Source organism: Esox lucius, chromosome 10 (genome assembly GCF_011004845.1).
Source record: "Esox lucius isolate fEsoLuc1 chromosome 10, fEsoLuc1.pri, whole genome shotgun sequence".
NCBI classification, from domain to species: Eukaryota; Metazoa; Chordata; class Actinopteri; order Esociformes; family Esocidae; genus Esox; species Esox lucius.
Window position 1 is genome coordinate 22259558 of NC_047578.1, and position 13853 is coordinate 22273410.

General features: G+C 43.3%; 1 protein-coding gene across 5 annotated transcripts in view; it reads right to left on the reverse strand.

The window, feature by feature from the left end:
• Positions 1–990: 990 nt before the first annotated feature.
• The window catches only part of LOC105007085 (zinc finger MYM-type protein 4), a 48449-nt gene continuing 35586 nt past the window's right edge, over positions 991–13853 (reverse strand). For 4 of the 5 annotated variants that reach the window (XM_013135649.3, XM_020050307.3, XM_010865871.5 and 1 more), the window contains exons 16-28: positions 12207–12371; positions 10480–10517; positions 10153–10288; positions 9777–9889; positions 9220–9415; positions 8605–8817; positions 5856–5977; positions 5490–5679; positions 4774–4925; positions 4565–4679; positions 4194–4451; positions 3601–3730; positions 991–1635 (exon numbers count right to left, since the gene is read on the reverse strand). In XM_013135649.3, coding sequence (XP_012991103.2) covers positions 1401–1635; positions 3601–3730; positions 4194–4451; positions 4565–4679; positions 4774–4925; positions 5490–5679; positions 5856–5977; positions 8605–8817; positions 9220–9415; positions 9777–9889; positions 10153–10288; positions 10480–10517; positions 12207–12371 — 2063 coding nt within the window. In that variant the 3' untranslated portion in view covers positions 991–1400. The remainder of the gene's footprint in view (positions 1636–3600; positions 3731–4193; positions 4452–4564; positions 4680–4773; positions 4926–5489; positions 5680–5855; positions 5978–8604; positions 8818–9219; positions 9416–9776; positions 9890–10152; positions 10289–10479; positions 10518–12206; positions 12372–13853) is intronic. The other variant, XM_020050308.3, reaches the window with a different exon arrangement.

Here is a 13853-nt window from a genome sequence, read left to right on the forward strand (position 1 = left end):
AAAATTTCTCAAAACAAAAATCAAAGCTACGCACCGCTAAGAACCAGTATGGGGACACTTTACAAGAAGGCTGCCGGAACCTGTATGATTTCTACTCTGTAGGTTCCCTCAAACCCAAACTTTGCACATCAGAATCCAACAATGAGCCAGATGAAAAGCTATAATCAGATTAGTCACAACTCGTAGGAGGGAAACCTACAGAACCACAACATTCCAGGAACAAGGTTGGGAAGTCCTGCCTTAATTTTGCTAGCCTTTCTAAAAGAAATGTCAAAATGGCCTGCAACAATATTCATTTAGAATTCCACTCCTGAGGATTGTTCTCATTCCTGGGCTTGAATGTACTACATCAGGAAACACAGACTGACAATGTTTTCCCCTTAACAACACTATACATTCTTGCTTGTGTATGCATGGGAGCACTAATGTGGCATCAAGCATTTTTGGCAAGTTGAAATCACTCCCTATTTAACCTAAATATAGTCAATTCAAGGAATGTGTCAGCCTTATCAATTGAAGTAGGCAATGGACTTGTACAACAGTGACATTACGTTGTGCATTCACTATCCTACCATTAAAAAAAACAACAAGGCTAATACCAGAAATAGTCTTAATATTTTCCTTTAACATGTCACAAAAACAACTTTTCCAACATGGCTGAATTACATTTATAATCACTGGCATCCTTTTTAATAACATCCTCCTTTCTGTATAGTGATCCAACACAGAAACAGGAGACCAGAAATAACTGCAGTAGAAAAGACATGATCGGATAAAGTAGTGAAGTCAATGGGACTGCCAACTTAACAGCATTGTATAGTCCTCCCAATCAGTACATACCGAACAGGGCTAGGGAAGATACTTGGAAGGAGCTTGTTGACCAGACTTCTCAGTGACCCAATAATGTTCACAAAGGCAGTACAATGACTCTTCATAGAGTGATTCTTCGTATCGTGTACTCCATTTGATTTGGAAAGACCAAACAACATAAACAGTATCTTTGTAGTTTTAATTGTGCGGTTGAGCATCAGTTTACACACATCAGTCAGACCATGGGTTCTCCACACCAAGCCAGGAGGAACCAGGGTACTGTTAGCTTACCATTCAACCTGGTCATTTGCGGCATTTTCTTGTCTCCCAAGACTGAATCAGTCCCGGGTAAGACTGCAAGAAAGGAACTGACTTATACTCTGGGTCCTGAGGCCTGACAATGAGAACCCCTTACCTAGACGTTGTGAATACATGACACATTCTCAGTAAACAAGTATTTATAAAATGTATATACAAGTGTGAAAAAGACCCTCTTGACGGGGCTGAAGGCGGTTCTGAGGAGTTCATGAGGATTTATTGATCTTATGGATCCTTAAGTAGTGTGTGTGGGCGAGCGTCACCCCCCGCGGTCAGTCTGAGTCATCGCTGCCGTGGTCAGGGGTCCACTCAGGGTCGTTGGACTTGCTCTGGTTCTTCTGGTTCTCCACCAGGTGGACCTCCCGGACCATGAGGATGCGCGTGAGCATGGTGTCCATGGTGTTATCGTCCAGGCCCTGGGAGGAGAACCACATGGGGCTGTTGGGGACGCACGAGCGCTCCGGGTGGAGGAAGAAAACGTTGGTGCGCTGTTTCACAGAGTCGGAGCTGGAAAGACACCAGGGGGAGTTTTTAGTGATATCAGCAAAGCTCCCAGAGAACCTTCCGGTTGGTACGTCACTAAAAGGGTTGTATATACACACACACACACACAGACACACAATTCCATCACACCTTTAATATCCAATAGGAGGTTGAGTGGGCCTGAAAATCCAGTCTTCTGGGCAGTGTGTGAATTCAACTTTTTGGCTCACCTGCCAAGGTGACTGGTAGATGAAAACATCTACCAGCCAAGCATATTTTTTACCAGCCAAAATAATAATTTGCCTTTTTGTGTCACATACACATTACATTTCAGTACTCACCCTCAATTAACCATTCTCTAAAACTGTTCATAAAATCACCACCCATTTTTGTAACACAATCCCTTGCCAAAGCTAATGAGCAAAAGCAAATTAACAACAATAACATTAAAAAAAAATCATACATTTTTTTATCAGAAAGGTTATCTACATTAACTTGAAGCTCTAACTGTTTGCTCCACTTTAACCTTCTTTACCTTATAAACTTGTAAAATTATTTAAATAGTAATTTGTTTCATTTATATTTTACCCCATGTAGTTTTTCCTTTGAAAATGTACACAATACACACTACTCATCCCAGAATTGTATTCCGAAGGCAAAATGAGAAAAGCGGAGGTCTTATTGTTGCTGCCGAATCTTTAATGTAGCCTGCATGACGCGAAAATCTATTGTAGCAATCGAGTTGTGACAGTTAGCTAGCTATATTCTAACCTTGGGTGGTCGCTCAGAGGATGACTACCTTCTTTATATCAATGTGATGTGACAGCCAATTACTGACTGTTCAACATAAACAGTTACTTTTAACTGACCTTACTCACTAGCTTGATACTTCAAAGCGCCACTCCCTGCCTCTGGTTACAATTAGAAGGAAACATTGGGTACAAACATTTACCTGACAGTGTGGCAGATAGCTTTCTGAGATTTACTCGCCAAAAACTAAATCCATCCGCATTTGGGCGCTTGGCGGGTGTTCATTTCGGACCCTGCTTCCGGGGGATAAAATCCTCACCCGACCCTAAAAACAACGCTGAACAGAAGACCTTAAATATTTGTACCTCATAACTATCCTTTACCACCTGTCCTTGGTGTGAATGGTCCACCTGTTAGGGCTGACCACATTCACTTGAATAGTTGATTGTTTGGCCACTAGGCTGTTGGTTGACAGATTTGTTTGGTCTAGCAGTCGCATGGCCAAGTGCCACGGCTCTGATTCCCACATGCGCCAGGTGACCACTCCATTTCTGAAGGCATGGGGATGGTCCAGTAAAGAATTATTACAAAAGCAGGCTACAGATATTATGTATGGTAATGTTAAGAAAAATGGTTCAACAATAAAACAAATGTGTTTTCAAAATAAGTGCTGTGTGCGAGCCTTAGCCCTAAATTTATCTGCACCTGTTTTTTGGCACATTAACATTTGAGCATCATTGCAGCCAAATGAATATTGTTCTTTGTTTCTCAAATAATAGGCTATAGTGCGCCTTTTATTGACACCCTCTATTTTTGTGCAAGATAAAGTATCTTTTTTAATTTGGACTATACTTTATAGACTTCCATATGATTTAGGAGGACACTGAATATTGCTTGTATGTAACAAGGTGAGGTATTGTAACTTATTTACTTGACAGGAATAAATATACAAGGAAATAATTGTTCATCTTCAATTACTCTGGAGGCTTCATCACTTTGGAAGGCAGATTTCCAGGCCGAAACATGCCTTGAAAAGCATGAGTAATTTTTGTATTTAGGTTGTGCATGCATTAAGGCGGCAACTCGATAGTGCCGTAACCGTATTCTGTCATTCAGAGAACCTGGATTATAGCCGGAATTACAAGTCTTACAAATCAGGTTAAAAAACCGAGTGAGACTACTTGGTTAAACTGGCCAGGATGACAGAACAAGGGTCTGCAGGGAGTGTTTATTACTCACCACTTGGAGAGGTAGAATTCGTATAGTCGCACAGGACAGCGGAGGGGATTCTCACTGTTCTCCATCATCTCCAGCACTTCCTCCTTCTCCTCTTCCTCCCTCTTCCGTTTTGCTGCCACACTTTCTGCATCTGGTACAACCACACATCCAGGATAAAAAATTAAACCATTTGTATTCAGACCCCTTCATAATAACCACATTGTGTAACGTCACAGCCTTATTCGAGACAATCCCTGATAATGACCAAGGAAAATGTCGTTTATAAATGTTTGCACATCTAAAAAAAGTTATGTGAAATATCACATCTACATAAGTATTCAGACCCTTTGCTAAGACACCAAAAATTTTGCTCAGGGGCATCCTGTTTCCATTAATTATCCTTGAGAGTCTACAACTTTATGGGACTCCAACTGTGCGAAATTCAACTGATCGGACGCCTGTCTATTTAAAGCCTCACCGTTGACTTGGCATGTCAGAGCAAAATCCATGATGAGATACAAGATTATCTGGTCAGAGGAAACCAAGACTGAATGATTTGGCCTGAATGCTAAGCATCAAGAGGGAAAAGTAGAGAGAAAGCTAGACCCAAGTACCCGTCGCCTCTGTAGCCAGGTCTTTCTTGGGGATGGGTGGGTAGAAGCGCAGGAAGTTGGACTTGGTGTTGTCGTAGATGGACTTGGAGCAGCGCATGACGTGGGCGAAGGAGAGCTGCCGGTGCTGCGCCACGGTCTTGAATTGGAAGAACTTGGTGCAGAAGAAGAGCAGCGTGTTGAGCAGGACGATGGGCGAGTAGGCCCCCAGCTGCTTACACTCCCACAGGTACTCCTCCTCCACCCGCGAGTGGATGTAGCCTGGGGGGTGGAGGGGAGATATCAGCCAAACACCAGAACTACAGCATACCAGCAGACACTCCTGGCTGCTTTACATGGATTTATTTCAATAAACAGTGTTTGAAAGATCGTACCGCTGGCCGTTATAATCGGCTGAAACCCTTTTAGCAGCTTGGTGATCTCCATCGTGAACTTGCCGTAGAAGAGATCAGTGAAAATGTTTTCCATGCGCCCATTGTCGAACAGGTACTGCGGATAGAGGATGGGCCGTTACACAAATACTGCAACAGACCAATTGTAAGACGAAAGGTACAGACACCGACCAAGAAAGACAGAGACCAACCTGCTGGATGCCGAGGCAGAGATAAAACAGGCTGTCCTGGGTATATGCCTCTCCGTTGGGTCGTTTCACTTCACAAATAAACCGGCAGAGGCCGTAGCCCAGCTCTGCTGTAGTGCACTTTAAAATGTCCTCTTTGATTTCCATTGGCCGCGCTGTTACCGGGCAGAACAGAGCGGCAAGATTAATTGGGTCAAATAAGCATCATATACAACTAAGAAGTGGTTTGCAATTATTATTTAGACACGCAATGCCTCAAGTTCCCTCTTCAACTGACGAAGTGAACGTAATCCTGTGACTGTGATTTAGTGGCGTTGATTTATTAAAACTTATGAAACATGACTTATTCAATGGGGATAGTCTTCTGATGCTTGGGTATCACCTAGAACAGTGGTTCCCAACCAGGGGTACTATGACTCCTGGGGGTACTTGGCCTCTCCACTCATGACACCATAGACTTACTAGTGAAATTAACATGAGGTGGTACTGAAAGCAGTGCAAAAACATTTTGGGGGTACAGTAACTGAAAAAGGTTGGGAGACACTGACCTAGAATGAGGGCAAATCCCAAAAAATAAGAAAAAATAAAAAGACCCTTTACAGACTAAATTCTGAAGTCAGGTGTCATCCAGACTAATGATCCCATTCTTGTCTGTAGTGTACTAGTGTCAGATTGTGTATGTATGTGTGGGCACCGGAGTATCAGTAAATAAGACTCACAGCCGAATCGGGGTTTTTCCATGTCAGGCTGGGTCTTCCTCCACTGCACCCATCTCATCCAGGCGTCCACCCCGTACATGTGCTGCAATTTCGGGGGCTCGCCAGGCATCACGTCTTTCCGGGCCACGCCCTGTGACTCCACCACGGGCGGCTCTTCGACCGCTTTTGCCACGGTTTTCGACTTACGACTCTAGAATGTTGGGCAGCAACAGAACATTGAGGACAAACAAATAGGTAAATTAAAAAAAATAAAAACTGGGTAAACAGAGTTCAACGGTCAAAGTACATAATGGAATACTGCATTTCCTTTGTGTCTCATTAGACTATTGTATTTGAGATATCTGTTCTCCTTTCTTGGGCTTGTACCTTTTTCTTTGGTGGGAAGCCATCCCGGGCCTTCTTGCGGCCTTTTCTTCGTGGAGGAGAAGGTGGACTGGGACTTTTATCTCTTTCCTGGTCCCTCCAATGGGCCATGAGCTCCAGGGTTTCTGACAGAACAACAGATATATTCAGAGGCCAGCCTGATTTCAGTACTGCAGGATACCCCAAATAACAGGCCCAGGATTTAATATCCTCCAACAACTTTTGTGGAAATAAAAATGAATGTAATTTTTACATAAAATACAGTCAAAGACAATTGTAGGAGCTCTAAGTGATTTTAAGTTTGTAAACTGATTTTACATATTCCGCAGCATAATAGTCAGTTTATAGTATTTAAGCAAGGTTTTAAATAATACATGTGTAGTGATGTTTTAGACCTGGATCATAGTCTCAAGACAAAAACGGCCCATAGGTCCATCTAGAACATGGCAGTGATACATTGAAAACATGACAGGTACAGTGGGGAGAACAAGTATTTGATACACTGCCGATTTCCTACTTACAAAGCATGTAGAAGTCTGTAATTATTATCATAGGTACACTTCAACTGTGAGAGACGGAATCTAAAACAAAAATCCAGAAAATCACATTGTATGATTTTTAAATAATTCATTTGCATTTTATTGGATGACATAAGTATTTGATCACCTACCAACCAGTAAGAATTCCGGCTATCACAGATCTTTTAGTTTTTCTTTAAGAAGCCCTCCTGTTCTTCATTCATCACTCAATGTGGGTGGATTGATTTCCTGCCTGTTCAGCCCTGTCCGGGGCCTCCCCCGGGTAGGGCCACAGTGTCGCCGGACCCCCCCGTCTCAGTTCCAAGGTGTTATGCTACTATATTATTGTGCTGGGAGACATGAGGAATGCACTTTCTAACTTTTCTCAGTCTCCTCCAGTTTTACATTTTAGGAGGAGACGAGGTCCTGGTACACACCTGCGGAGTACCTGGTTTGGGGGGCCCGTTGCTGTCCCTGTCCTTGTCCACCTGGTCATACTTTTGACCTAGTCTAAAATCAAATAGACTCTGGATTTAGCCCAGAGAAATTTATAAATTATTCCAATTGGACTCTTAATATCTCACCCGGCACAGCCAGAAGAGGACTGGTCACCCCTCTGAGCCTGGGTCCTCTCTAGGTTTCTTCCTAAAATTTGGCCTTCTTAGGGAGTTTTTCCTAGCCACTGAAATCCAACACTACTGTCGTTTGCTCCTTGGGGTTTAAGGCCGGGTGTCTCTGTAAAGCACTTTGTGACAAATGCTGTTGTAAAAAGGGCTTTATAAATAAATTTGATTGAAATTTGATTACCTGTATTAACTGCACCTGTTTGAACTCGTTACCTGTATAAAAGACACCTGTCCACACACTCGATCAAACAGACTCCAACCTCTCCACAATGGCCAAGACCAGAGAGCTGTGTAAGGACATCAGGGATAAAATAGTAGACCTGAACAAGGCTGGGATGGGCTACAGGACAATAGGCAAGCAGCTTGGTGAGAAGGCAACAACTGTTGGCGCAATTATTAGGAAATGGAAGAAGTTCAAGATGACGGTCAATCTCCCTCGGTCTGAGGCTCCATCCAAGATCTCACCGCATGGGGCATCAATGATCATGAGGGATCAGCCCAGAACTACATGACAGGACCTGGTCAATGACCTGAAGACAGCTGGGACCAGTCTCAAAGAAAACCATTAGTAACACACTACGCCGTCATGGATTAAAATCCTGCAGTGCACGCAAGGTCTTCCTGCTCAAGCCAGCACATGTCCAGGCCCGTCTGAAGTTTGCCAATGACCATCTGGATGATCCAGAGGAGGAACGGGAGAAGGTCTTGTGGTCTGATGAGACTAAAATAGAGCTTTTTGGACTAAACTCCACTCGCCGTGTTTGGAGGGAGAAGAAGGATGAGTACAACCCCAAGAACACCATCCCAACCGTGAAACATGGAGGTGGAAACATCATTCTTTGGGGATGCTTTTCTGCAAAGGGGACAGGATGACTGCACCGTGTTGAGGGGAGGATGAATGGGGCCATGTATCGCAAGAGCTTGGCCAACAACCTCCTTCCCTCAGTAAGAGCATTGAAGATGGGGTCGTGGCTGGGTCTTCCAGCATGACAGCGACCCGAAACACACAGCCAGGGCAACTAAGGAGTGGCTCCGTAAGAAGCATCTCAAGGTCCTGGAGTGCCCTAGCCAGTCTCTAGACCTGAACCCAATAGAAAATCTTTGGAGGGAACTGAAAGTCCTTATTGCCCAGTGACAGCCCCGAAACCTAAAGGATCTGGGCCAAAATCCCTGCTGCAGTGTGTGCAAACCTGGTCAAGAACTACAGGAAACGTATGATCTCTCTAATTGCAAACAAAGATTTCTGTACCAAATATTAAGTTCTGCTTTTCTGATGTATCAAATACTTATGTCATGCAATAAAATGCAAATTAATTACTTAAAAATCATACAATGTGATTTCCTGGATTTTTATTTTTTTTTACCTATGATGGTACCTATGATAAAATTACAGACTTCTACATGCTTTGTAAGTGGGAAAACCTGCAAAATCAGCAGTGTATCAAATACTTGTTCTCCCCACTGTAGTTCAGGCTTTACTTATTGGCTGCAAAAAAAGTCAATTTGAATCTGCTCTAAAGGAACATTTACGAGACGGCGTTCAAAATAGAAAACTGATAATTGGGGAGGTGCAACCCTGAGCAGCCGTTAAAGTGGACCGCCACTCACGGACAGGGAAGTCAGCCTCCAGGTCCATGACTGGGCGTGGGGGACTGGGGAGAACGACAAAGTCCACGAGGGGTCGGAGCATCTCCGGGGCGTAGGGCCGGCTGTGGCGTGACGCGGAAACGCCGGGCGTGGGAGGCGGCTCGTCATCCCAGGTGGTGAGGAAGTTGGTCAGCTCGTCTGTATCCAGGTCTCCACTGTAATTGCTTCCTTGATCTAGTAACGGGCAAACATATACACATAAATATATATACACACACATATACATATATTGCATATGGGAAACCCTCGTAAGACAGTAATTGGTAAACCTTTATTCCATAGACTGGTATTTACAAGACAATTAATTAGGACCTGCTTGTTCGAATGGTTACGACCAAATACTTCCACATATAGCACACGTATCAGCATGGCCAACTGATCAACCGTGGCTTTCAAACTCCTTCCTCCCATCTCCTTTAACCATTCCACAAACAAGAATGTGTTCCCAGTTAACTAACCAACAACACACACAAAAATTGGTGAGGACAAGAGATCTGAACCCTCCATATATGTGTAAGGGCTGTGAGAATACAATTACAACCAATTCTTTAGAGACTTCCAGTCTCCCTTGTTTACCATCATGGACCACGGGGGGCTTTTCAGCGGGTGGCTCAGGGGACTTCTCCCTGCCCTCCTCGGCCACCATTTCGGCCATTAGGATCAGGTCGGCCTCGAAAGGGTCCGAGGGGATCTTCTGCTTGATATCCTGGATTGTCTCCACAATGCTCTCGGCGCTGTCCAAGGTCACAGGTAGGAACATGGGGACGGGCAGCTGGAAATGGAAAAGACGACGGTTAGGTGTGGATGCAAAATCCTGCATGAGCCCACCTCAAGCGACGACTCAAACATGATTTGATAAGAAACATCCTCATATGCTGACGAGTCTGCTCTTTAAATATTTCTGAATTATTTGAGTTTAACATAGATGTGGGACTGCTGCCTCATTTCGTACAGGCAACCAAATGTTGAAACCCCCAACACCCCCCACCCCCCAAATTGGTGTTGTGACTAATCACATTTGATTGGTCGAAAGAATAATCAGCGAAAAAACATTGAGATGCGGCTGCATGTTTAAACGCAGGTGTGTGTGGTGAACGGAGGCCAAGGTCAGGTGGTGCTTGGTGTTAACATACCGGGATGGGGAGTCCAACAGGGCAGGGGGTGTACTGGGAGTACATGTTCATGGGCACCGGGACAAACACGGGAACTGGGACAGGCAGGATGATCACCGAGGGATATTTAACCTCTGTGGGATCAAAGGAAACAAGTCAAAAAGGCCCTTTTGCACCTCGGCCATCTTGTTTCAGGTGCATTGCTAACATAGACAGTGTCGTAACACCTGCGAACAGGCTGACAAAGAAGCTTGAATAAATTACAGGCATACAGTTACATTTCTACTGTCTTCAAAAGGAGAAGCCCAAGTATGGATGTATACATTGGTATCAAAGCATCAATCAGTCTGTGAATGCTTGACCAGTGTCTGCACTTGCAGATCCGGTTCTGTTGTACCTGTCTGGCACCCGGTGGTGGTGAAGGTGGGTTTACACATGACGCCCTTGTTCTGGACCATGGGTTTACAGAGTAGGGCCTTGTTCTTCTGAGCCCTGGGCGGAGGGGCCCGTGGGGCCTGTGTCTGCGTGCTGGCCTGCCACAGAAATCACAGAAGACTGTTGCCGACCACGGGCCAAACCACTCAGGTCCCATTTTCACGTCACCTCCCGTTGATGTCAATCAAGGAATAAGGAAACATCGGACTGACGGGGAGGATGGGATTCACACCCGTATGCATAATATGCAAATATTTAGATGGTGAATAAAAACACATGGCCAACTTACATTTCCAACATATTTCACTTGTCTGCCAGGAAGAGTACCTGTGATAAAACAAGAGTCAGTATTAAAAAAAACAAGAAAAGGGAAGGCAAGCCTAGTTCGGTCGGCCCACGATTAAAAGGGTGTAATGCTGTTGTCCTCCCTGGATTTGAACCGGGGTCTTCTATGTGACAGACTGTGTCTTTATCCACTACATCACAAAGCAGAGATGTAGTGTCGGTATACTTCAGCATTGTTAAGCCAATTAGTCTAAACTCCACAGATATTGAACCTATAGCTAAAATCTAAACAGAAAACTGGTTTAACTTGGTTGCTACACTACATTCAACGCATTAAATTAGAAAGAGTTTACTGTAGATGGCTAGATACACAACAAGTTGAATAGCCAACCACTAAGCTATGTGAACTACTATGTAAATCGAAAGCAATGGTTGAATCTCAAATACTACAAGTACGTACAGTAAGGTCTGGATATAATTGGACACTGTCAAGTAACTTTGGCTGTTTACGACAATATATTCAAGTTACAGTTAAATAATGAACATGGGCTTAATAATAATAATGAACAAGTGATTAGGATTAGGGAGTGGCCAAATCAACAGTTTGGTACATTCTGAGAAAAAAGAAAGCACCGGTGAGCACTGCAAAACAAAAAGGCCCGGACGCCCACAGACGATAACTGTGGTGGATGATCGTAGGATCCTTTCCAAGGTAAAGAAAAACCCCTTCACAACATCCAGCCAAGTGACAAACACTCTCCATGAGGTAGGCATATCATTATCCAAGTCTACAGTCATTATCCAGGTCTAAGTCTACTGCAATGACCGAGTCAATCACTTGATCTCATCCTGATTGAGCACGCATTTCACTTGCTAAGGACATAAAAAGACCCACGAACAAACAACAACTGAAGACAGCATTTGGTGATGTCTATGCGTTCCAGACTTCAAGCAGAAATTGCCTACAAAGGATTCTCAACAAAGTATTAAAAATAAACATTTTATTTATGATTGTGTTCAGTTGTCCAATTACATTTGAGCCCCTGAAATAAGAGGACTGCATGAAAATGGTTGCAATTCCTAAATGTTTCATACATGATTTTTTGTTCAACCCCTTTAATTAAAGCTGATAGCCTGCACTGCAATTACATCTGGGTTGTTTTATTTGTGGCATTGTGGCGGCGTACAGAGCCAAAATTATAAAAACTGTCAGCGTCAAAATTTTTCTGGACTTAACTGTCTTTCAAGGAAGCATGGATTAAGTATGTACTGTTTTGTATATAGTAAGTTAGTATACCAGTATTGGGACCGACTGGTGGGACATACTACCTCGTCATAAAATTGCACCTCGACCTCAGATCATATTGTCTCGCATTAATATCACGCCAAGTTTAAATATTTAACACCATTAAGCATTGTGTTAAACTGACTAACATTTCTTATTACGTTTACTTCCACCAAAATACCATCTATGAATTATATGGCTTTGGCCACTGGCCATTTTAACAGCTTATTAGCCAGTAATAGGCCTACTAGTATCTACTTACTTACTTGGAGTAGTCATAAGAATTGAGCAATTGCAAGTGAGACTGAAGATGAAATTTACACTGCCAAAGCTATTACATTTGACGGCACACATCGGAATTAATAGTGATAAATGACAACGACACTCTCCGGTTAGCTTGAACAGTGTGTGTGTTTGTGTGTGTGAACAACGGTGTGTGTGCATACCTTGCAGGGCCGTGCTGGCGTAGTTGGGTTGGCCAGTGGGGGAGCTGGCTAGCGAGACAACGTTGGCGATGACCGGACTGCTCTCCACCGCGGAGCGACCAGAAGTGCTGCTAGATGTGGTGGTGGTGGCGGGGGACGGAGCAATGGACACCGCTGCAGGAAGGGCTAGCCCAAGTCAGACGGGAGAGCCAAGGGAGATGAACGTTAAAGATCGGCACACTTGTGTGAATGTTTGTTGAAATGCTCTCCGGGATGTCTCTTGTTTAGGCAGAGACTGGGTTCCTCTGTGGAGGGACAACTAATTGAAACCAGACCACTATGCAGCCTAGACTCGACAGGGCTGCTGCCTAACATTATTCACTGGTGGTCCTGATACCATTGAATAAGTAGGCAACCCCAGCTTAGGGTTTTGATTAATAAATAATCATATTTTAGAGGAGTAAAGAAAACATTTGGCATATTAGTTCATTTCTAGATAAAGATGAAATCAGTAATTAGATTTGATTTTGTTTAGAACGCTTTACTTTACATCTGTAATTATGCTAAGAGTCCCAGGACATGTGTCTCTTTTGGTACAAATGGCATCAATGCTAGACCTAATTGAGCAATTGTAGAGGACAAAATATTACCCAGGTTGATCAAGCTATTTTAATAGTGTTTTAGTAAATGCCTTCCGTATTGGCATTCTAGATTTGTGACCAATGCTAATGGTGACAGAAGGTTTTAATCTTTAATGTGTCGCAGCTTTGAGTTGTTAAGTGAAAATAAATCTCTCATCGGAGTCAGTAACCCCAGGACCAACTGCTGGGCAACAATAAACTGCCAACCATGATTCCACATACAAGTTGAGAGTGGCTCACACATATTTATAGAGTTTCATATCAGGACAAGACTAAATCACATTGCCGTTTGGCCAAATCAGTAAACTTGAAATATTAAAAAAGGTAACCACAAAAACCAAGGAAGAGTGGTGCACAAATCAACAGTGTGTTGCACTACTCCAAACATTGTGATATTCAGGGTAGAGGTCTTCCTTGGACCCAAAAAGGCATTCCTCCCACACCCACCAGACACTGTCGAAGTCTTGGAAATCTCAATTAAATCCCAGACTGAGGTAAATCACATCCACGTGAAAAGGTCAGAGGTAAGGGACAATCAGGTCTGCCTAATTTCAATCTGACCCTCATTTTCCAGAAATTGTATGACAGTGAAATTCACAGTTAATATGCATTTTAGTAGGTAGTCTGGTATCAAATCTGGCTTGAGGTGTACACCTTAGTAAGAACAGAGGGGGCGGGGTGTCTGTATGGGGTACAATGCACAGGTATGCATCTCACTCCAGAATTAGCATTTAGTCTTAGTATTTTAGTTAATTTATGCATACACACACACACACACACACACACATATTTTAATAGCCTAATGGTTTGAGCATGAATGAAGTGGCCAATTCTCAAATGTAGGTCTATAGAAGAATCTTAGGGATGTCTGATAGTAGACCACTCATTTTAACTCCCCTGACAACAGAGCTTAATCAGTGTTTAATACGCACTGGAATTGATATATCATTTTAATTTCATAATCCTTTGATATAATCCTAACCACAACCCCTCATAACAAAAAAGCTGCCTGAACACTTCTCCAATC